Genomic DNA, 25,351 nt, shown 5'->3' with positions numbered 1-25,351 from the left:
TTGTCAATGAGGAAAGGATGCCGTTTTTGGCTTTTCTCCGCTACGCGATGGTAAGGAGTTCCTTTTTAAAAAATCAGCATAATTTTACACACCTATCATCTCCGCCCACATCCAGCAGGTGCTGGCTGAGCACAGCCCGGTAAGTAGGGCGGGAAGGAAGGGCGGGGAAACGAGCGCCAGACGGAATGGCCCGGGGAACCGTGCGCGCTCCTTGGCGCGCTGCGCTGTGCGTCTCTCTCCGCAAAGGGTCGGGTCCCTAAGGGTTGGAGTCAGCCTGGCAGAGATCCAGACCCGAAGCCCCCGGAGAGAAGAGCACATTGGGGTCCAGCCGCGCGAGATCCGAAGTGTACGCTGCGCTCCAGGCATTGCCCCTTAGCTCGGACCTCTCCGCCAAGCTAGCCAGCCCCAGAGGGATCTTTTCTCAGCACCAGCGCCAATCGTCAGAGTTTCTCTCCGCCTCGCCGAAGCTGGCTGTATTTGTGTAAGTGAAAGACCTTTCTGCACCGCCAATGTCGGGAAAATTCATCCGCGGACACTTTTCTGATGGAAGTGAGAGTTTTGGCAAAGTAACCAAGCCAAGCCCAGCGGTGACAGTGCCAAAGAGATATTCTGTATGCGCTCACCTCCGAGGTTTGCTCTCTCGCTTACCTCCAGGAAAGACATAGGGGTAGGGGGAAGGGAGAACACTCAAGCCCCCGGGAGCAGGCAGCAGGAAGTCGGGGAGCACTGCGTGCGGGACTCACACGTCACATGCTGCACCGTGCTCTGGCACCCGACCGGATACTCACCCGGTGACTGTAGCCTGTGTGAGTAGAGGGAAGTGGACCGAGAGAGAGAAAGGCAAAAGAATTCAACACCCGACGGTGATGGGGATTGCTGTAGCGGGTTCTACCGCCACAGCTCGCAGTCCGCTGAGCAGCCGGTGTGGTGGAGGTTGCCTCGGGGGTTGCTCCGGCCGCTGGGGTGGCCTGGGCTGCCAGTGCCGCTGCGGTCGCCGCGGGGGACGCCACTGTCCCCGCCACTCTGTTCAGCTTGCTGCTTTTCCACGCGGGCTGCTCTGTGCAGCTCAGACTTCCAGGGGATCAGGTTGTCAGAAGCTCATACTACCGCTCGGGCCGCAGGGTCTCAGAAGCTCCTACTACCGCTCCAGCCGCTAGGTGCAGCTCAGGCTCACAGGGGCTCAGGCTCACAGAGGCTCAGACTACAGCTCCTCCCGCTCTGACAGTGCTCTCACTGCACCGAGCCTGGGCCGAGCCAGCCCTTTTCGATGGCGAGTGGGAGGGACTAGATGGGGGTGGGGGGGGAGAAGGGGGAAGAAAGGGGGGTGAGCGAGTGGAGCTCGGGGCGCGCACGAGAGAAGTGAACCAGTGCCTGAGCTGCCCGCTGCGAGGGGATGGCGCATCACCAACTGCCGGGTACCCCCTTGTGGCCCCCCCACTCCCTGCACCCTACATCTCCCGCCGCTCCTGGGGGCGGCCCCTCCCGGCTGAAGGGGAGCGGGGGAGAAGGGCGGGGGAGAGATGGAGGTAAGCTTTGGAAGTTACTGTTCGCTGCCCGAGAAGGCTGCACAATCCGTGCTGGCTGCACATTCGCGTTTGGGACCCGCTGCGGGGGAAAAACGCGTGGCTTTCGGCATGTCCGCTTTGCAGAGCAAAAGCCAGAGCATCGCTCCACTCGGAGCTACGCCGGCTGCTCTGTGAGGCGTCCCCTGAACTTTAACTCATTCACGTTACGTTACAGAAGTTTTATTTTTTCTTATGATGCGTGCTTCTCTCGCGATCCCGCTGGCTGCCCTGACTCCAGCTAGAGAACAAGCATCCAACAGCTCCATTTTCGCATACAAAGGATACTTAAGGCAGACTAGTGGGACTAGGGGCCGAAGCCCAGCCAAGCCGCAGTTGGAGCCAGGGCTGGTGCCTCGTTTGCCTTTCCCATTGATCGTCTGGGGACAGCGGGGGCATTGAGAAGGGGAAGAGCTAGCATTTGGCTACAAGACAGAGCAAGTATTCAGTAAGCGTTTAGGAGGTTGATGCCTTCAAACTGCTTTAGCGGGGTCCAGGCGCTTCGCTACCGGGGGGCATCGGGCAGCCTCGTGGGCGTGGACAGCGCGTTTCCGAGGTAGGGAAGGATGCGAGAGAGGGAGGGACCCAGCCCGGAGCCGCAAGGCTGGTGCCTGCCAGGGCGCTCCAGCTGCCTCTTCGGCGCCACCCGGGTGGGCCAGGGAGGCAGAGCGGGGAAAGGTCTCAAAAAGCCACTAAAGCGACCAGGGCCAATGTAGCTGGTTTAAGGATGGGTCGTAGGAGTCATTCCCCTGCCCCTGTCATGGGGTTCAAAGCGAAAACCGCAAGTAAAACCTCCCACTTGGTCCACTCTGATTCTTGCTCCAAGGTGCAAATCCTTCAATTTACCCGGAGGCCAGAGAATGAGCCAGGTGCAGGGCTTTAGGGGAAAATACATTTCCCGGGCTTAACCAAAAGAAAAGAAAAAAACTTTCTAATGCTTGCTTTCTTTCGGAAGGAGACTCTGATAAAATAAAAACGGGGAAACGCAGATCATGTTTTTGGGGTGCCAAGAGCACAGATTTAATTTTTATTTTCCTCTGCTGCATGGGAGGTGGAGTCTATCTTACATAGGCATGAAACACTAAAAGGAAAATTTTGCCAATTACCACGAGTTGATTTTCTTTAATAGAATCTTCATGGGAAGTTTTTTTAAAAAATTATGATTGAAGGGCAAATCTTTATGACTTCTTTTTTTCCAGTATGTTCTTCCCCACCTTAATGACTACCATCTTTTCAATTCGTCATATTTTTAAACTTTACAATCTTGGGTCAAATAATCCTCACATCGCTTTTTTTTTCCTATTTTCCCTTTTTTCTTTCTTTTTCACACCTAAAGCCACTGCTGAGAGCAACAGCGACATCAGCACTGCAGTGGGGGCACAAAGACGTGTGGACCAGTGTGCCTCGTCCTGTATCCACCTCCTGCGCTGTCCTCTTCTTAAGAGCGAGGGAACTGTCTTGGAGATGCAATTAGAGACGGTTAATTTATTACAGCTCTGCCTCTTGGGTGTTGCACTTGACACTCTGTGAGGAACTCAAAGAAAAACAAAACCACTGATTGATCCGGGTTGGCGTGGCCAAGCCGTGCCATGCACGTGCTCCCAGAGCACCAATAATCATGAAAAACATGCACCTCAGACACCAATTAATTCATTTCTTAAGAAGTCCGGCGAAACCCAAGGCAGAGGGAGAGAACTGTTCAGTGGCTGTTAGGAAGTAGTTAAAAGTTATTAGCACGATGAAGTTCAGGTGCTTTACACAGCACTCTGGAGAGGAACAGCCTCTGGAATTTCTGTAACTTCTAAATTCCTGCTTTATAGTCGATCCGGACCTTTCTGTAATATGTGGCACAACATTTTCCTTCCAGTGTATGTAGGCCAGCACAAAATGATCTCTGTGCCAGAGAGACGTTACTTGCAGACCAGGGAGACCGCCAGGTGAACTAAGTAACCCAGAAAATTATCTGAGAAATTCAGTTTGTTGATAAGACTGACAGAAATCCACATCTGAAAGTAATGAAAAAAAATGTTTTCCCCTTTTCTCCTTCCCTGTGTTCCGTCTGACGGTGGCACCAATGAGCAGTGGAATAACCAAAAGCAAACACCTGTGCGTGTTCCAAATCGAAGCGGACTGAGAAATCTACTTCGCTTACTTACAGGAGGATTTCTTGACTCAATGCTTTCTACGCATCATCTCCGTTATATACATTGTCCTGTTAATCCTCACAATCATCCTGTGCCATAGATAGTATTGGCTTCACAAAGTGTTTTTGAACAAAGGAGTAAACACAGACTCGCAGTTCACCGACACTCGGGAAAAAGTGCAGGGCTGCGTAGCTGGAAAGCGTAGAGGTTGGAAAAGAGCGCCTGTGTCGGCTCCAGTCCACTGCGCTGACCCTCGGCACGTGGTCCTCGGCTTGCGAGGTGACACATTTTCCGAATTCACAGAACATCAGATATCTTATAATTAACAAAAGCCCTCCAAAGTGGAAAAGGAACTGTCGGAATTTATTTTTTTGGAGGCACTGCCATGAAGGAGCTGTGATATTTACTGCATTCTGTTCGGTCGGTATTCCAATTTCGAACTCGAGCCAAGATTCGCTTGTCTACCCTATAAACATGGCAATGTGTCTCATCTCTCCGAGCAAAATTACCAAACCATTATCTAATGATGGAATGGATCAGATGGGCGATTTCATTTAAAATTCTTTGAGTAAAGATGTTTCTCGGGCTAGTTAAGACTCGATTAAAGCTGAGAAACAATGTGTTTTATCTGAACACATGGACACGTATTAAAAGAAGGCTCAGGTGCGCATGGGAGGTTCCCATCCAGGTACATTTTCACCTCACAGGTGAAACAACCCTGAACAAGAGGAGAATGAAGCCAAACAAATAGTGTGGGATTTCAGTGACCCTCACGCTGAAACACTCCTCATGTAACCAGCCCGCCATCCGATTGGGACTTGCCTTTCTATGTTCCCCGTAGAGCGCGCACAGGCCATGCAGACGAGTGAGTGCCACGTGATAGTTATTCTGCTTCCGATTCCTTTGTGTGTTTTCCACAGCAACTCACACCGTTCATGGCATATAAATGTTACAATTGATAAATCATGTTATTGAGAAAGGAATAGGTGGGGGTGTGGGCATCAAACCGTAGGACTGCAGAAATTGCATTCTCCATGATTTTTTTTTCCCTGTTTCATATGAACCATCAGTAACAGTCCCAAGTAGTAGGAGGCACTGATGCCCAGGGGTTCAGAAAACGGCTTTGGTTTTAGACCAGCTTTGGAGCTCTAGCTCTGGCATGTCAAGCTTTGTGCCTGGGGGCAAACTGGTCTCCAGACCAGAGAGTCACTAGACACATGGGCTACTGAGCACTTGAACTCTGGCTGACCCGAACTGAGGTGTCCTGTGAGTGTGAAATGCATGCCGTAGTTTACAGAAGTGCGTAAAATATATTGTTAATGCGTTTTGTTAAATTGCATGATGAAATGATAATATTTTGACAAAACATCATTAAAAAGGACTTTGCCTATTTATTTTAAATATTTCCAATGTGGCTGTTACAAAGCTTAAAATGACATATGCAGCTGGAATCATAATTATTTTTTGCACAGAGCTATCTTACAGAGCCTCCGTTTGTTTCTTCATCTACAACTGGCGATAATGACCTTATTCACCTTCCATTATTATAGTGACATTTAATTAAGATAATGTATGTAACTTGTTTATTGCAGTGCCTGACATCCAGAAAAAAGTTGTTTACTCTCCAAGAGTTAGGAAATAAAGATATTAAGTTAAATTAAAAAAAAAAGCCTTACACCCTAATGGGTAAAGGACTACTTAAATAGGAAGCTTTAGTCTTTTTTTTAAATTTTATTTACTTATTTTTAGAGAACGAAGGGAGGGAGAGAGAGAGAGAGAGAGAGAGAGAGAGAGAGAGAGAGAGAGAGAGAGAGAGAGAAGCATCCATGTGCAGTTGCTGGGGGGTCATAGCCTGCAACCCAGGCATGTACCCTGACTGGGAATTGAACCTGCGATACTTTGGTTCGCAGCCTGGGCTCAATCCACTGAGCTACGCCAGCCAGGAGAAAGCTTTAGTCTCACATGAAATCATTTACCTTCTCTCTGTAAAAACAACACATATACAGTCGTGGCTGTAGGAGGAGGGACATTCCTGCGACATACAAAAGTGCTGTGTATGAAGAGTTCAAAGTACTTTCTTAGTTCCGAGCATGTTTAAGCATCGTAATTTGTACATAACCTTTTACATTTCACTGGTAGATGTTTCTCATGTTGAGGCCTTCAAGTTACAAATGAAAATAAGGCTGCAGGTGGTGTCTACTACACAGAGGACAAGTGAGTTTCTGCAGAAGTTAAAGAGACAGAAAAGGGAGAAAGGCTGGTTGTCGTTGCAGAGCTTTATGGACTGAGTAGTTTCCTAGCAGAAACACTGTACGCGCGGGCTGATGAGAAAGTGCATAGTTCAACTGCAGACACTAGAGGGCGGTATCAGTGAGAACTTGGAAGGATGAAGGAAGTCCTCCATAACCCCTTCTGGGCACCACCACTAGAGATTATGAGAATTTGAACCTCGGAAATGAAACTAACACTTCTTCATTCCCTCCACGATGTGGCTCTTTTTAAGTCTTGGCGCTGGCCTTAGACTGCCAAAATGCTAAAATAGGAGAAGTGTGCTAGTGTGCTTGTGCGACTAATAGGGAAAAGTTTGAAAGGGTTTCTTGCTCTGAGAAACACTTGATCAAAACCCAAGGAGGCCAGGAGGACACGTAAAAACACCGAAGGAAGGGCTTTCAATGAAGAAGAGATCTCAACAGGAATTCGTGACCAATCTGACAACCTCTGCCGTTAAGTAGGACAATTCTTTGGTAATCAAGCCAAGGCCATATAAAGTCTCCCTCTCTCCCTCCCTCCCTCTTTCCCTCTCTCTCTCTCCTCTCTAGGTTTGAACAGCTCATACATGCAGTGCGGTCAGAAAGGACAACTGAATTTCTCACGCAGGACTCTGGAAGTTAGGCCTTGTATGGTGAACTTCGCCGAATCCCTGAGCTCTGATGAACGCGGTTACATTATGAGTAAAGGTACGTGCTGTGCTCTCCTGTTCCTACTGGTAAGTAGTTACAGACTGTCCCTGACGAGTCTTTTCATCTGTGTGTTATTTTGGCCTTCGTGTAGGAGGATCAGAGTGCTGTTAACAGTCTTAGACTGCTTGTTCCTCAGCACAAGCCTTAGCTGGAGGTCTGCAGATGTTGCCGGGTGAGGTGAAAGATTCTAAGAGATTTTGCTGCTGAGATAAACAGAATTCTTGTTTCTGGTTTTTTTTTTTTTTTGTATCGAGACAACTGTTTTTCCATCCTACCAAAACTTCTATGTGGCCATCTCTTCAGCTACTGTTCTAACTTTGGGAAATACGCACACATAGGAAGCACAGTCACCTAATGTTTACAAAGGAATATATTGGCTTTGATAAACACGTACACTTGAAAAGAATCCTGGGTAATCCAGCACCACTCTGAGCCTTTTGACTTTTTATTTCTATTATAAGATGTGGCTGTGAGCTAAGTAGGTTTAACTTTTGTATGCTTTGTGAAATCAGTTACATTTTCTGATTTACGATAACGAATGGACTGTGTATTTCGTTGAAACATGTGTTTGTTTTCTGTAAGCGGCCACGCTGTGGTTTCATCAACACAGTGTTCAATACATGACATCCTGCATACCCGTCATTTCCAATGGCCGGATACGCATCAAGATAATAAAGCTGGGTTTCTATTTTTGTTAACACTGAATAGTTTTTATGTTATTATTATTGCAACCGAGCTGAGTGTCAGTTTCTGTGTCTATCTGTGGTTTTATTCTGATGATTAGTGACGTTGAGCATCGTTTCACATGTCTCTGGGCCATCTGTATGTCTTCTTTGGAGAAGTATCTCTGTTCAGGTCCTTTGCCCTTCATAATTGCTTTAAAAACAATAAAATGCACCTGGCTGGCGTAGCTCGGTGGATTGAGCGTGGGCTGCGAACCAAAGCATCGCAGGTTCGATTCCCAGTCAGGGCACGTGCCTGGGTTGCAGGCCATGGCCCTCAGCAACCGCACATGGATGTTTCTCTCTCTCTCTCTTTCTCCCTCCCTTCCCTCTCTAAAAATAAATAAGTAAAATCTTAAATAAAAAGAATAAAATGGCTAGCACAAATACATTTAACCAAGGATGTAAGAGACCCGTACTTGGAAAATTATAAGACACTGTAGAAAAGAAACTGACGAAGATACAAATAAGTAGAAGTGTATGTCGTGTTCACAGACAGGTAGATTTAACATTATAATGCCCATACTACCCAAAGCAACCTATGGACTCAGTGTGCTTCCTGTCAAGATTCCAATGACGGAGCCCTGGCTGGCGTAGCTCAGTGGATTGAGCACGGGCTGCAAACCAAAGTATCGCAGGTTCAATTCCCAGTCAGGGTACATTCCTGGGTTGCAGGCTATGACCCCCCAGCAACTGCACATGGATGCTTCTCTCTCTCTCTCTCTCTCTCTCTCTCTCTTTCTCCCTCCCTTCGTTCTCTAAAAATAAGTAAATAAAATTTAAAAAAAAGATGTTTCTCTCTAAGTCCCTCCCTTCCCTCTCTAAAAAAATAAATAAATAAAATCTTTAGGAAAAAAGATTCCAATGACGGATTTCACAGAACTAGAACAAATAGTCCAAAAATTGACATGGAACCACAAAAGACCCCACATAGCAACAGTGATCTTGAGAAAGCACAAATTTTGAGGAATCGTGCTACCTGCTAGCAAACTACACTACAAGGCCAACAAAGTAAAAACAGCCTGGCACTGGCATTCAAAACCGACAGTGTGGATAAATGGAACAGAACAGAGGGCCCAGAAATAGCCTCCCATCTTTATAGTCAATGCACAAAGCATACAAAAGTTAAACCTACTTAGCTCACAGCCACATCTTACAATACAAATAAAGAGTAAAAAGGCTCAGAGTGGTGCAGGATTACCCAGGATTCTTTTCAAGTGTACATGTTTATCAATGCCATTATATTCCTTTGTAAACATTAGGTGACTGTGCTTCCTATGTGTGCGTATTTCCCGAAGCGCAGTGTGCTAAAGACAGGGAAAAGTGGGGAGATATGTGCAGAAAAACTAAACTTGACCACTTGCTGACGCCACGCACAAGAATAAACTCAAAATGGATTAAAGACATAAATGTTAGCCCCAAACCGTAAAAACCCTAAAGTAAAACACAGGCAGTAAAATCTAGGACATTGCTTGTAGCAGTAATTTTTCTGATATATCTCCTCAGGCAAGGGAAATAAAATTAAAAAAAAATAAACAAATGGGACTTCATCAAACTAAAAAGTTTTTGCACAGCAAAGGAAACCATCAACGAAGTAAAAAGAGGACCCACTGAATGAAGGAACATATTCACCAGTACATCTGATAAGGGGTCATATCTAAAATTTATAAAGCACTTACCAATTCAACAGCAACAACAAAAAGTAATGACGTTTTACTCAAAGACGTTTGTAATTCCTGAACGGTGCAAGTGAGTTACTTACCACCCACACTTTCCCTCTCATCAGTTATAAATTATTCTCTAAAAAACAACCACAGGGATGTACCAATTTTGGAAAACTTACAAATAAAGTATCAGAAAGTGTAAATTAATTTGGTCAGAAACTTGTTAAATGACAGGTTTCCAAAAGTCCTATGAATTATTAAAATTGCCCCCTTTTTACAAAGATCACTTGAGGTAGAGAGTATGAATGGATTTCTGAAAAAGAGATAATGTTTTAGAATCTCATTTACGAGATAAGATGTGTGGTAACTTTGAAGCGTTTATCAATTAGTGATACCAACAATGAAATGTACAGGGTACGATGGAAATAAGGCCTGCTCGAGAGGGTTGGTAGAATAATCATAGGGGTCTAATAATTTATAGCTTTAATTTGAACATTTCAGCTACAACGTCATGCGGTGTGCTTGAGTGTGATATTGTTATGTAACCGAATGACGTGCTTATGATTTTGTAATAGAAGACTGTGATTAAAAAGGGGCATTATTTATGCCAGAACCTGTATATCTTTAAAGTTAGTTAAGGCTCTCAAGAATTATATACTTATACTGCCCAGGCTGGTGTGGCTCAGTGGACTGAGCACCGGCCTGCGACCCAAAGGGTCACCAGTCCGATCCCCAGTCAGGGCACACGCCTGGGTTGTGCGCCAGGTCCCCAGTAGGGGGCGCGTGAGAGGCAACCAGACAGTGATGTTTCCCTCCCTCTCTTCCTCCCTCCCTGCCCCTCTCTACAAATAAATAAATAAATAAATAAATAAATAAATTTTTAAAAAGATTTTTATTTATTAAAGAAAAGAATTATATACTTATACTGAAAGTATTAAACTGTATTTGTTAGCTCTTGTTATAAAGTAACATTTCATGGAGAATTAAATACTATAGTTTGTACTAAATTATTTTTATCTGTGTGTCATGGTAGTCTCTTCAAACTCTTTCTAACGGTGCATAAAAATAATATAAGTGAAAAGTTTCTCTGAAATATATGTCTGCTTCTCATACTTTACAGATCAATTATGGAGTGAAATGCAGTCTAATGGCAAAATTGTCAGATAAACATGATCTTCATTGTTACATTTGCTCTACCAAGAAGCCGTAAATTATCGTTTAATAAACAAAATTACCTTGGCTTAGAGTTCTAGTCAACTAATAATGGATGAAAGGAAATTCTGAAACTAGAAGGTGGGCTTTGTCTCCAAGGCCTGTGTGAGAACTAGGAACCTAGTTTGGGTCTTTGCCCTTTAATTAAAGGGCAACACACATGCAATATGCCAGTGTATACTAGGACTGGCCCTTATCTGAGAAACTATAGAATGTTTTCAAGTTTTGGACATCGGGTCATAAGTTATTTTTCTTCTCAGATAATCATTTGCCATATTTAAAGGATATATGAATTTCCTTAGAAATCGAATGAGATGGGATTTTGTATTGAACATAAAATAGAAACGTATCAAATCAATCTTTCAAGTTCTACGATGACAATCCTCTTGGATTAGATTTGTTCCACTTTGAACTGCAAAGTATATTATATTTCACACAAAAGGAGCATTAGTCAAACTTTAAAACTTTTCTTCAGACCAGTTGTCATTTTTGTTATTTTTAAATGATGGGATATAAAGCAGTACAATGATTTTACTGACTGCACTTGAAATGTTGTGCTATTATTTACAATATGCTCTAAGAAGAAAAACACCGTAATTAACATACTAAATTGAAGTGAACAGGATTGTTTAATGAAAATAAAGACTACATTTTTGCAGATAATAATAGCCCGTGAGTCTCTTAATTGTTTTTGCTTGTTCTAATACTGCAGAGAGTATTTTTAATTACATAAAATATTGGTACTTGTACAAGAAAACACAACCTGAAATTTATTAGTTTACATGGAACACATATTTGTGAATTTTTCAATTACAGTTTACATTCATCTTTCTGTATTAGTTTCAAGTGTACGGCATGGTGATTAAACATTGGCATAACTTACAAAGTACCTCCCTCCCGCATATTTCCAGGGCCCACCCGGCCCCCTGCCTAGTTCTCCCAATATTACTGACCATCTTCCCTGAGCTGGACTTTACGTCGCTGCGAGGACTCTGTAACTGCCCGCCTGTGCTCTCGGCCCCTCCCCTTCTCACCCAGCCCCCACCCCTCCCCTCTGGCCTCCACCCGCCTGTCCTCTGTGCCTGCGGGAGTCTGTTTCTGTTTTGGTGGAACGTGACTGAATCTTGAATTTCCCCCCCTGTGAGAAACTTCCTCTAAGTAAATGTGTTTTTACAGGTATGGCCTAAGATCTATTTGTTAATGATGAACAAGCGTTCTGTCTACATATGCCTATGATCCTGCTTGCTCTTTTTCTTCTTTTTTTGTAAAAATAGCAGTGGTAAGGTTCCCTGTAGGGTAAAAAATAGACATTTCTTGGAGGGTTAGTTAATGGCAAAGGGCCTTGTGTAGGTGGAAACAATTTTTTTTCTGTACAAAATTAACTGGCCTTGGACACATTAGCACAATCCTCTACTAATTAAACTAATGAATCTCAAAATAATGACAAGTCCTAAGTTTGAAAGAATAAGGTTCTTCCTTAACTTGTTAAAACGGATGCAGGCTATTAAGCCAGGATGCCAAAAATGTACTAACACTTCCTGAAATCACAGTGACAGTGGGGAGAAAGAGTTGCCTTTCGCTCTTTGCCTTCTGGTGCTTGTTCATACACGCACAGAATGCCGTACTTGAGCACGCAGTGATGTGCTGGTCACGTGCCGATCATACTAAACAATGGAAACGATGACGGGGGAACTCAAAAAATACAGAAGATGGAGATCGGAAATTCTGGCGACTGCTAATATACTTTGTATGCAGGGTCACCAAAAATAGATACCAAAGAAATCTAAGTTTTCTATTCTGAAACGTTTGGTCATGTACCACTAAATCTAGTCATGGGGGATCTAAATTCTAAATTGAGCAGTTAATTTGGGTCACTGACATTTGGGTTGTCCTAACACCCTGTGCAAGAGGACTGAAGCAGATCCATGAGTTTGCTTATTAGGATTATTATATTAATAATGATTAATAAGGATTATTCAGACAATGATATAACCCTCGACAAAGCCTTATTAGCTGAGTGATATGTTTACTTAGCATGGTGTTTTCTAAAGCATGTTGTTGGATTTGTCATTAATATTAACTTTAAAGTCTATAAGCTGTATTGAAGCAAAGAAATAGGGCAACATTTTCTAACCCAGAGTTCCCCAAAATTAATTGCCTATGGGGTCCGGTGTCTTTCTTTTTATCAATGACATCTATTATTGTTCTGTTGAACCCACTTTGAGAAACAGTGATTTATTAGGTGCTTATATTCCAACTGAGAAAAAGAGATAAAGGCACTTGGAGGTTAAAGAAATATTACAAGAGACAAACTGAGACCCAGTCATGTGCAGAATTACTTGTTTCTCCAAAATGTACACTTTTATATTTTCATGATAAAATTATATAGTAGGATATTTAAAATGATGAAAATCTAATTAATGGATTTAAATAGCAGTTCTCTAAATTCTAGCCCTTCGTATTCGAGTATCTTTACTATATATCAAAACATTCCCGAGAAGCAGTATCAATGTCTTTTTTTTGCTACATTTGCCAAATTACATTCTGGCTAAGTAAAAACTCCCTTAATAGTGTCTATTACATGATAGTTTTCTTTTACTTCCTGCATCAAACATCTATGTTATGTTGTCTTACGTTATTTTGTTGCTAAGCAACACCCCTGCGATAAAGGCTACATTTGAAAAGTGACTTCAGATGAGAGTCACCATGTACCGGTAACTGAGAGTCATTTTACTTGATTAAAATTTCTTGTTGATTTCCCTTTGTCTTTGTGTCACTAAGACATTAACTTTTTTTTCCATGGAAAAGAACTTGGAAGTATTCCAACGTATGTAATTCGATCTCTCACTGACCAATTTCACCTTACAGGTGAGGTGACTGGCGTGTTAGCTGATAATGACATAACACCAGTTTCGGGTCCATGGACACCAAACCCCATGCGTAAATCCTGGTTTCTTTGATTAGGTTTAAAAATTGTTCAGCATAGGAAATATTTAAAGTAAAGCATTTATGTTTAGTATTTTTATTAAATGATCCACAGTAAATCATATACTTTATAGATCAGTGACGTTTTTCATTCTGTTTGCCAAAGTCGTTTTTGAAAACTAATGAAGGAATTTATAGTACTCACTTTGTAATTTCTATTTGTGTTCTTGCTTAAACCATTAGATGTGTGGTTTTCCAAAATTAACCTGACTCAGATATACATATAGGCTTTCAAATAGTTTTAAAATTATGTTGCTAGTTGTATAGCAGAATAATCCTTCAGCTGTAAACAGCTGCTCCTGTGGTACACTCTATAAAAAGTTTAAGACAAACGCGGGTCTTCTTTCCGTGGAGTTCTGAATTAATTAGGTGTATGTACAGGGTGCTTATTCATTAATTGTGTACCTCTTTACCTCACTTATAACTGCTTTTATAGCCTATTTAATTTTATGTTTTCTCTTTATTTCTGTTGTTGACACTAATACAGATGCCCCATTGCTCCCCTTTGCCCGCCTCCACCCAGCCCCTGGCCCCTTCCCTCTGGCCCTCGCTGCACTGCCGTCCGCGTCTGCGGGTCACGCACGTGTGTCCTCTGGCTGACCCCTTCACCTTCATCATCCAGGCCCCCTCCCCCTCGCCTCTGACAGCTGTCAGTCTCTTCCATGTGCCCATGCCTCTGGTTCTATCTGCTTCCTCGGTTTCTTTTGTCCATTAAATTCTATACGTAAGGGAGATCACATGGTATTTGTCTTTCTCTGGCTGATTTCACTCAGCATGATGCTCTCCAGCTCCATCCAGGCTGTCGCAGAGGTAACAACATTTCCTTCTTTCTTTCTGCTGCATTGTGTACATTCACAGTGTCCATGAGATTGTTTTTCGTAGTTTCTCTTTCCGAGAGTTCGTTGTTGGTGTATAGAAGTGCGACAGGTGTCTGAGTGTCGATTTTGTATCCTGTTATTTTGCGCAATTCATTTATCAGCTACATGTAGTAGCTTCTCGGTGTAGTCTTTAGTTTTCTATGTACAATATTATGTCATCTTCGAATAATGACAGTTTCATTTTCTCCTTTCCAATGTGGATGTCTTTTATTTCCTCTTCTTGTCTGACTGCTATGGCCAGGACTTCCAGTACCGTGTTGAATAAAAGAGGTGAAAGTGGACACCCTTGTCTTGTTCTTCATCTTGAGTAAAATCTCTTAACTTTTGCCCATTGAGTATGCTGTTGGTGTTTGTCATATGTGGCCTTTATGACGCTGCGGTATGTTTCCTCTGTTTCTGCTTTGCTGAGAGCTTTGAACAGAAATGGTGCTGTATTTTGTATGCTTTTCCCGCATCTGTTGATATGATCATGTGGTTTTTCTCCTTCATTTTGTTTATGTGGTGTGTTACCTTTATTGATTTGTGAACATTGTAATCACCTTGCATCCCTGGGATAAATCCCACTTGATCATGGTGTATGATCTTTTTGATGGATTGCTGTGTTTCAGTTTTCTAATATTTTATTGAGGATTTTAGCATCGATGTTCATTAGAAACATTGGCCAATATTTTGTTTCATCATAGTGTCTTTATCTCGTTTTGGAATCAGGATAATTTTGGCCTTGGAACATGAGCTTGGCAGTTTTTCTCCTCTTGAATTTTTTGGAATAGTTTGAGAAGGAGAAGTGTTAGTTCTTCTCGGAAAATTCTGCCGTCTGGTCCAGGGCATTTATTTATTGGGAGTTTTTTGAGTGCCACTTCTATTTCACTGGTGGTAATCTGTCTGTTCAGATTCTCTGATTCTTCCGGATTCGGTTTTGGAAAGATTGTATGTTTATGGGAGTTTACTCCCTTTCTTCCAGCTTGTCCAATTTATAGGCATAGATTAAAAACAAGCATGCTGGAACTCTGGCAAGAATGTGCATTTTCACTCATTAGCATATGTTTACAGATTAAGATGCAATGTAGCTGGTTAGGAAACATGGTGCCCTGAATCTAGGATGTGTGGATTTCGGATCGACTCGCCTTGGAACTGGAAGCCCTTTTTATTAGGCCTGAGTCTCAGTGTCTTCAACAGTAAAGTGGGAATGCAGGCATAAGTTTTCATTTTTGTCTTTGTTTTTAAGATCTCAGTGAGTTCTTAAACTATACTGACAGCATCATGGAGTTCTTTTTTAAATTTTTTTTATGCTCACCCGAGAACGTTTTTCTTCATGACTTTTAGAGAGAGGAAGAGAGAGAAAGAGAGAAAGAAGGAGGGAGAGAGAAACACCGAGGTGAGAGAGATTGACAGTAATAATAATTATAATCTTGATTGACATAAAGGGAGAGATTGACCGTCATACAGCCACAGATGGGGACTTGAGCACCTCGCTGATATCAATGGATAGATCTTCCAGACAGAAGATCAACAAGGAAACGGTGGCCTTAAATGACACACTAGATCACATCAATTTAATCAGTATCTCCAGAGTCTTTCACCCCAAAGCAGCAGATTATACAATCTTTTCAAGTGCACATGGAGTGTTTTCTAGGATAGAGCACATGTTGGGAGAGAAAACATGTCTCAATAAATTTAAGACCAAAACCATAGCAAGCATCTTCTCTGACCATAATGGTATGAAACTAGAAATCAATCAGACACACACAAAAAATCTGAAAATACACAGAAGTGTGGTGGCTCAATAACATGTTACTAAATGTTGAATGGGTTAATAATGAGCTCAAGAAAGCAATCAGGCCCTGGCTGGCATAGCTCAGTGGATTGAGCGTGGGCTGTGAACCAAAGCATCGCAGGTTCGATTCCCAGTCAGGGCACATGCCTGGGTTGCAGGCCACGGCCCCCAGCAACCACACATGGATGTTTCTCTCTCTCCCTCTCTCTCTCCCTCCCTTCCCTCTGTAAAAATAAATAAATAAAATCTTAAAAAAAAACCAATCAAATTTACCTTGAAAGAAATGAAAATGGGAACGCAAAGCCCAGCATCTGGGGGAAAGCCTTAAGAGGGAAATTCACAACATCACAGGCCGAACGAACTCAGGAAGCAACCTAATCTCTTAAAGGAACTGGAGAAAAACAACAAACACAGCACAACATAAGCAGAGGAAACAAATAATAAAGATGAGAGCAAAAAAAACCCCAAAATGGAATCTTAAAAAAAAATACAAAAGCTCAATGACACCAAGAGCTGGTTCTTTGAAAAGGTGACTAACCAACCTGTAACCAAACTGACTCCTCAGTCCGACAGCCACAGGGTACTGGATCCTTCCTCCAACATGAACGAGTCTGGAAGTAGATTCCTTCCCAAAACGTACTGAGGACAGATGACCAACACTTTGATTTCAGCCCTGTAGCACCCCGAACAGACAACCCACACCAGTCCACCCGGACTTCTGACCTATAGAACTGTGAGATAAAAATGGGTGTTTTCTTTAAGCCCCTAAGACTGTGACAGCAACAGAAAAGCAGTGCAGGTGCCATGACCTACTGGCAGATCGCTGCATAGCTTTATGCTCAGTTTTTCGGGAAAAAACAGAGGGCAGTCTTGGGGGTGAACAGTCTTATGCTTTCCTTTTTGCCTCTCATTCCAAGTGCCTTTGTTCTCAGGGACAATCGTGGCAATTTCCCCCACAACCACTGACCTCAAAGTCTCAAAGGGAGAAGACTGTTTGTTCTCATGCTTGTTTTCCTTTTTAACTTCATTTCCTTTTTCACCTCTAATGTCTTCCAGAGAACATCATTAAGAGGGACATTGTGGGAAACGTGTTAATGAGGCTCCGTCTCCCATAAACAGAGGTTTAGGTAAGACTTCTAATTGTGAATGTCATTAAATACTGCTTAGAAGTAGCATCCTGTTTATCAGAAAGAGGTGACCAGAGGGAGTCCGGCTTGGTATTTAACTTTGAAAACTAAAAATCGGAGCCCTGTAGCGAAAGAACCCCTGTGAAATCAGGGCGGAAAAACTCCCGTCTGAAACACAAAGGAAATGAACGGCTGAGAGGACATTGCCGACATATTTTCAATGACAATAAAAATGCAGTGTTGTCACTGTACTGTAGAATTCAAATCTATAAAATGACACACTTTGTATTTTAGTCTCTTTTTTGTGCCTGGCTTTCCAGTTTTCCCAAAGTGACATAGTATTTCAGTTCTGTTCCCTGGAATGTTCGTGAGAAGTTCTAGTTAACTCTGCATCATTTTGGATGCAAAAACAAACATCAGACCAAAGCAAATAAAGTGTAGCATTACAATTAAATCTTTTAAGCAGAATTTCTTTCTTTATTTACTGTCCTTTATTATATTTATATTTTGTCAGATGTAGACATTTCAAATTTCCTCAGGAAAGGTCACTCTCTGTATGAACTCCTGAAGTATGAACTCCTGTGATTAAAAACTTATGAACAGTTTGTTTATTGTTTCAGAGTAAAATAAAGTACAGGGCTTGCAGTAGCTTGCGGACTTTTATAAATTCAAGTAACTTAAAGAAAAAGATAACTTTTCACCGAAGGCTATAATCTCTAATGAAACAGATAAAAATTAAAGCATGATATGCTATTACTAGCTGAAGATATTTTTTTTTTCAGTGAACAGAGTGTTACTCTGGCAAAATCATCACTAGTCCGGTCATGGAGTAACCACTAGTCACTATATCTAAATTATAATGCATCCTAAACTCTGGGTGACAGTACAGAAGGTGTTGCTCTTCAGCTGCATAGACTCAGGCAGGGTTTTATTTATTTTTAATTATTATTTTTTTATTTCTTAAGATTTTTAAAAAGATTTATTTATATCTAGAGAGGGAAGGGAGGGAGAAAGAGAGAGAGAGAGAGAGAGAGAGAGAGAGAGGAACATCCATGTGCAGTTGCTGGGGGCTGTGGCCTGCCACCCAGGCATGTGCCCTGGCTGGGAATCGAACCTGTGACGCTCTGGTTCGCAGCCTGCGCTCAATCCACTGAGCTATGCCAGCCAGGTCTTCAGGTAGGGTTTTAAAGAACAGCCTGACTCACTTGGGAATGTGAAGCGCTTGCTTGGAAACTTTTGCCATTCACTATTCCTGTTTAAACATCATTCCTTATTCCTGGGATTGAGTGACTCGCTTGTTCAATGAATCAGTGTTATTTATGTACTTCACGTGCCTCCATTTCATTCATTTGAACAACGGATTGGAAATGGAAAATGCAACAACCTTTAAGGCCTTTGTAAAGAAATCAGAAATGGAAAATGTGACAACATTTAAGGGTTCTCTGAAGAAATGTGATTTTGGTTTATGTTTGGTGTGCCATGTAAATATTGGCTATTAATGTGGCACAATGAACAAAATGGTAACATTTGTCTACCTGAACACAAAGTGAAAAATTCTGAAGTCTTATTCTGTCATGTTTAGGTAAACCACTGTGGGGCGGTCACTACAGTTAAAATCGTCAACTGCTTTTAAACAAATGATTTGAGTTTCCAACAAAACTGTATGTGCTTGAATTTGGAAATAATCTACATATAATCCTTTTTCCTGAGATCTTGAAAATTTTGTAGCTTTTTTGACTAAACCCTCCAATTTTTTTTGGCTTATGCTTCCCATTTCTTCTTTCTAAAAATACCTTTCAGTTACAAGTAAGTTGAAATACCAAAGCAGTGATTTGTTATTATTTTTTAAAACTGAAATGCTGACCGAGAAAATGTCAAATAGTGAACGGGGACCAGTGTACGTCGTATAGGTGCTGCATTTCCTTTCTTTGGCATCATTCACAAAAGAAGCCAACGTGTTAATTAACAAAGATGCTATCATTATTTTCATCAAATGTGCCATGAAATACGGGCTAAAGAGAATTTGTGACAATTTCTGTTAGAAACATGTCAGAGAATTATTCTTAAGAGGAGAGCCGACACGATTTTTAGGATGAGTGCTTACTTTGTACGGGTTTTTGTATGACAATGTCAACCCCAGAGATAGGCCAGTAACCCTATGGACAGGTGGAGAATAAAACGGGAAAATCCTAAAGCAGGCGAAGGGCCCAGAAGTCCGACAGCCAATATGGAAAGCGGTCCTGGGCTATTAGGGAGCGAGACTTTCTGAGGGAGGCAACCGGCAGGAGTAACCTAGGTTCTAGCCCTTGAGTTACTGCAGTATTCAAGAATACAAGCCAAAATATAGCCCTGGCTGGCATAGCTCAGTGGAATGAGCTCGGGCTGCGAACCAAAGTGTCGCAGGTTCGATTCCCAGTCAGGGCACATGCCTGGGTTGCAGGCCACGGCCCCCAGCAACCGCACATTGATGTTTCTCTCTCTCTCTCTCTTTCTCCTTCCCTTCCCTCTCGAAAAATAAATAAATAAAATCTTAAAAAAAAAAAAAAGAATGGTATCTTACCTAACAAACCATGTGGTGTCGTAAGACATAATTCATCGCTGTGGTCGGTAGCATATATGTTAATATCCATTCAAGGGCAGATACTAGGCCATTTGAAAGGCTATACTCAGTCCACTCTCTTTTATTTTTGTTTACCCACCTGCCTTTTGCTCCCCACTGTAAACTCTTCTGTGACATAGTTAACTATGGGCCCTTTCTGGATTCCACACATGTGATTCTCAACTGGCCAATTTTGCCCCTCAGGGGACATTGTAAATTATCTGGGGGTATTTTTGGCTGTCACAGCTGGAGGGGAGGGTAGTGCTCAGGTATCAAGTGGAGTACAGGTCAGGGACTCTGCCAACTACCCTACTCTGCCCAGGACACCCCCCACAACAAAGAAAGATCCAGTAAAAAATGCCACCATTTCTCAAGACTGAGAAACCCTTGCCTTCCCCCATTAACCCCAGAGTAGGTCCTTTCCTTCTTCCTAACCCCTTATAGGTCCTTTTCCTCCTCGGATTCACCTATTTTGCCATCTACCAGTTGGCTTACTTGTGCCCTAGTTATGAAAGGTATCTCATCTTTGCCTAGGAAGGATACAATGCTGACTGCATACCTTGAGAAGTGACTTGGTGTTTTAGTTTGAACATCAAGGTCCTTCTAACATAATTTTGTCAACTGATTCTATATTTTGGCTTATATTCTTTTTTTTAATTAAAGATTTTTATTTATTTATTTTTAGAGAGGGAAGGGAGGGAGATAGAGAGAGAGAGACATCAATGTGCGGTTGCTGGGGGTCATGGCCTGCAACCCAGGCATGTGCCCTGACTGGGAATCGAATCTGTGTCACTTTGGTTTGCAGCCCACGCTCAATCCACTGAGCTACGCCAGCCAGGAAATACTATTCTTTACAGTATCAAGGGTAAAGATGCAATTGCCCATTTTGATTATTTGGGATGGTAAATCAGCTTTAGTCTGTAAATATACAAGTGATAATATAGAATGAAGTAAGCCAATGTTTATTGGACATAATATAAGGTGAGTTATGATAGCAGAAAAATTTATACTCCTTTATAATTGTCCTCAAGAATATCATATATTTATAGGGACAATTAAAATGTGATTTGATAACTTTTAAATGCTAAGATGAGATTTATAAGGTAAAACAACTGCCTGATGACAAAATTAATGGATTAAATTAATTTGATTAAATTAAAATTAATTTATTCAGAGGGGCTGAGACTGGAAAGGGCAGAGGACAGATTTTGGAGGGTTTTGGAGCCAGATGGCAGAGAATTATTGAGGAATACTGAGTATAAAAATGATTTCATGAGATTGCTCTTCGGGAGATTTGTTTAATCATGATTTCTCTAATGAATTAGGAGTAGGGTAGGAGAGAGTAGAGAAAGAAACCCTTGGTAGCGGGGTACTGAATTGTAATCCAGTGGCAGAAAGGAAAGAATCTCAGCTAGCACGGTAACTGAGTGCATTACAGCGAAGCAACTGGTGACAGAGACAAGCAGGAAGAAGTGACAGAACAGGTCAGGGAGGACACAGGGTGTGGATGTTGACTAAGACTTTTAATTCAAGTGACTACTTAGTGACAATGCCATCAGTGCGATGGAAAGTCGGGGATGGAGAGAGCGGATTTCTGGGAAAAGCTGGCATGTGTATTCAGTTAGTTGACTGTGCGAGAAAGCAGCATGTTTTATGGGATCGTGTTCAATAAACACTTGTATGACAGTGTGGAGACTGAAATAACCTCCCCAAGAGCTGGAGATGTAGATCTGGCAGTTGCTCCTACTCTTTCTATGGGCCAAGCACTGTTTGAAGTGGTTTATTATGTATGCGCTCATTTAATGGTGTGCGAATTGACCCAGAGCCGGGGGTGGGATGGGCAAAGGGGAAAAATTGGGACAGCTATAAGAGAATCACAATAAAAAAATCAAAAAAAGGTAGCCCTGGCTGGAGTAGCTCAGTGGATTGAGTGCGGGCTGCGAACCAAAGTGTCGCAGGTTCAATTCCCAGTCAGGGTACCTGCCTGGGTTGCAGGCCATGACCCCCAGCAACCGCACATTGATGCTTCTCTCTCTCTCTCTCTCTCTCTCTCTCTATCTCCCTCCCTCCCTTCTCTAAAAATAAATAAATAAATAAATCTTTTAAAAAATCAAAAAAAGGTAACATGGCTAAAATGAAGACATCAACAAGAAGAAAAGCTTTTACTTATCCTATAGGATACAAACGTCATTGTCTTTATTTTGCGTATCAGGAAACTGAGGCCCAGAAATGGAAGGTTATTCGTTCAAGGTCCCATTGCAAGATGGGATTGTGAGGGGAACATGGGAAGATGAGAGGCAGAAGAATTGTCTGTGACCCCTGTAAAATTGGTATGTTGAAATTCCGCCCCCCCGGGGTGATGGTATAAAGAGGTGGCACCACTGTGAATGGGATGAGTGCCGTTGTGGGAGACAATGCAGAGTGCTCCCTTGCCTCTTCTGCCACCTCTGAACGAGGAAGGAGACCCTCACCAGACCCTCAATCTCAGAGCCTTGATCTTGGACTTCCCAGAGGCCAGAACTATGACAAATACATTTCCATTGTTTAGAAGCCCTCCCAGTTAATGTTACTTTTGCTATAACAGCCTGCACTGATGAAGGTATGTATTTACACAACTTTAGGAGTTGGTGGAAGGAGGGGCACCTGAAGAGCTGTTCACAAAGAACTGGTCCAAATGGTAGCAGATAGTGAGATAATGTAGCATCACATTTCAGCTGAGAGGATGTCAAGAAAGAGTTGAGAGGTCATGTAAAATGACGTAGTAAGACCAAGAAAGAGTTTTTGAAAACCTCTTAGAGCCCTGGCCTGGTAGCCCAGTTGGCTAGAGCGTCTACAGTTGCCATTGGATACTTGTTCAGGACTCACACAGGAAGCGACCGATGGATGCATAAATAAGGAGAACCGCAAGTTGGAGTTCCTCTCTCCCTCTCTCCCTCCTTCCCTCCCCACCTCCCTTCCTCTAAAGTCAATGAAAAAAACCTCTTAGATAACACAAGGTGGTCAACTTTAAACATTTTCTCTAGTTGCAACTTTGCTCCTTTAGAATGGTCAACTATGTAGCTTTCATTAGTGAGATGTTAGTAGTAATTGTAATAAGCCAATAGTAATGATTACTTTAGTCATTCTACTTAAAATAACTTTTCTATCCTCACCCAAGGACTTCTGTAAAGAAATGTTGTAGTCATTCTATTATGTATTACTGTTTGTGAGTACCGTACAGAGAAGTGTACAGAACATTATATATAGATGCAAATATAAATTAAAGTACAGATTTGTTAGCCTCTAGATCAAAATGTTGACATTATTTTTGAAAAGCACAAAAGGGTAGAACAGAAAGACAGGGTTGGGACAGGATATTTGTAAATGCACAAATAATAGAGCGTTTTAAGATGTCAAGTTCGTCATGTTTCCAAGGGATTCATCGTGACACTTGCATTTGTGCCTTTCACCTGAGTCACAGAAAATCAGCAGAAAATCACCGACTTGGTGTCTGTCTCCCACTGACCCTCAGCTGCCGTGTGTGAGGCGCGCCCCCAGTTTGGGCCAAAACTGTCAGGAAAAAAATCTTTTGTTTTCATTGTCTAATTCCATTATGTATTTATTTATATTTAGATACTTGTTTTTTTGTACGGATTTTGGTACGATTTTCAGCATTGAGTTTTGAACATATCATGGTACAACAAGTTTTATTTAACAGAATAATTACAAAATGCAAGAACGGATACAAGGTATTTCAGGTTGTACCCACACGTAATGTGCATCTTTATTTTTCCCTCAAACCTTCGGGCAACAAAGTGTGTATTATACACAGGGAAAAAAGTAAGGAGCTACATTACAAACTGAAGGCATTATCTACATGTAGGTGAACTGGGTTCTTTGTTTGGATCAAATAAATACAGCGTCCAGCAGCAATAATACCCCTTTTTTTATTACATGAAAATCTTCCATTACAAAATCATAAGCATGTAATTCTGTAATATAGCAGTATCACACTCAAGCACGCTTGAGAAGGGAAAGGAGAAGACTCACATCAACACTGTGGTTATTGGACACGTAGATTCCGGCAAGTCTACCGCCACTGGCCGTCTGATCCACAGATGTGGCGGCATCGACAAAAGAACCGTCAAAAAAGTTGAGAAGGAGGCTGCTGAGATGACGGAGGGCTCCCTCAAGTATGCCTGGGCCTTGGAAAAACTGAAAGCTGAGTGTGAGCGTGCCATCACCATTGATACCTCCCCGTGGAACTTCGAAACCAGCAGGTATTATGGGACCATCGCTGATGCCCCAGGACACAGAGACTTCATCAAGAACACGATGACAAGGCCGACTGTGCTGTCCTGACTGCTGCTGCTGGTGTTGGTGGGTTTGAAGCAGGCATCTCCAAGAATGGGCAGGCCCGCGAGCGTGCCCTTCTGGCTGACACACTGGGTGTGAAACAGCTGATGGTTGGTGTTAACAGAACGGACCCCCCCGAGCCACCCTACAGCCAGAAGAGACAGGAGGAAATGGTTGAAGAAGCCAGCACCCACATTAAGAAGACTGGCCACAACCCTGGCACGGTGGCATTTGTGCCAGTCTCTGGTTCGAATGGTGACAACCTGCTGGAGCCGGTAGACTGCATCCTGCCACCAGTTCGTCCCACTGACAAGCCCCTGTGCCTGCCTCTCCGGGATGTCTACACAATTGGTGGCACTGGGACTGTCCCTGCAGGCCGAGTGGACACTGGTGTTCTGAGACCTGGTGTGGTGGTCACCTTTGCTGCAATGTTACAACTGAAGTGAAGTCTGTCGAAATGCACCAGTGAGGCTCTTCCTGGGGCATCGTGGGCTTCAGTGTCAAAGACGCGTCTGTCAAAGATGTTCGTCGTGGCAACGTGGCTGGTGAGAGCAAAAATGACCCACCGGTGGAATGACCCACCTGGCTTCACAGCTCAGGCGATTATCCTCAACCGTCCAGGCCGGATCAGTGCTGGACACGCGCCGGTGCTGGACTGTCACACAGCTCACACTGCCTGCAAATGTGCCGAGCTGCAGGAGAAGGTTGATCGTCGCCCCGGGCAAAAGTTGGAAGACGGCCCAAAGTCTGTGAGACCTGGTGATGCCGCCGTTGTTGATCTGGTTCCTGGCGAGCCCACGTGTGTTGAGAGCTTCTCTGACCATCCTCCTCTGGACCGCTTTGCTGTTCGCGACGTGAGACGGGTGCTGTTGGTGTCATCGAAGCGGTGGACAAGAAGGCAGCTGGAGCTGGCACAGCCACCAAGTCTGCCCAGAAAGCTCCGAAGGCGAAATGAGTATTAGCCCCAACACCTGCCCCCCCAGTCTTACTCAGGGGTGGGAGAATGGTCGCAGAACTGTTTGCCTCCTTTGGCCACTGAAGTTTAATAGTGAAGGACTGGGTACTGATCACACTGCATCGTGAAACCGTCAGAAGGAAAGGAGAACGTTTTGTGGACCATTTGGTTTTTGTGTGCGTGTGCGCCAGTGTTTAAGTTATTAGTTTTTAAAATCAGTACTTTTTAATGGAACTTGACCAAAATCTGTCACGGAATTTTGAGATGCATTAAAACAAAGTTTAATAAGAAAGAAAGAAGGGCTTCTGGAATTGATTGTGGAATAAGCTAGAATCTTCCAATGCTGAAAATTTTCCTTGATAATTTTCCAGATTTCACTAAAGTAGTAATTCACTAGCTTGCATGCAAAAGGCCTGAAGGAGTAGCGCAGAAAT

General features: G+C 42.8%; 1 protein-coding gene and 1 pseudogene across 1 annotated transcript in view; one reads left to right on the top strand and one right to left on the bottom strand.

The window, feature by feature from the left end:
• Positions 1 to 1,636, bottom strand: part of PCDH11X (protocadherin 11 X-linked) — a 388,563-nt gene extending 386,927 nt beyond the window's left edge. The window contains exons 1-2 of the mRNA XM_045847395.1: positions 1,545 to 1,636; positions 789 to 1,071 (exon numbers count right to left, since the gene is read on the bottom strand). Of these exons, the coding sequence (XP_045703351.1) occupies positions 789 to 1,071; positions 1,545 to 1,636 (375 nt within the window). The remainder of the gene's footprint in view (positions 1 to 788; positions 1,072 to 1,544) is intronic.
• Positions 1,637 to 2,029: 393 nt separating this feature from the next.
• Positions 2,030 to 24,917, top strand: LOC123824286 (annotated as a pseudogene).
• The last annotated feature ends 434 nt before the right edge of the window (positions 24,918 to 25,351 follow it).

This window comes from Phyllostomus hastatus, unplaced genomic scaffold (assembly GCF_019186645.2).
Source record: "Phyllostomus hastatus isolate PE091 unplaced genomic scaffold, TTU_PhHast_1.1 phas_contig_551, whole genome shotgun sequence".
Classification (NCBI taxonomy): domain Eukaryota; kingdom Metazoa; phylum Chordata; class Mammalia; order Chiroptera; family Phyllostomidae; genus Phyllostomus; species Phyllostomus hastatus.
The sequence above is the reverse complement of the archived record's forward strand: the minus strand, read 5'-3'. Positions and strand labels throughout refer to the sequence as shown.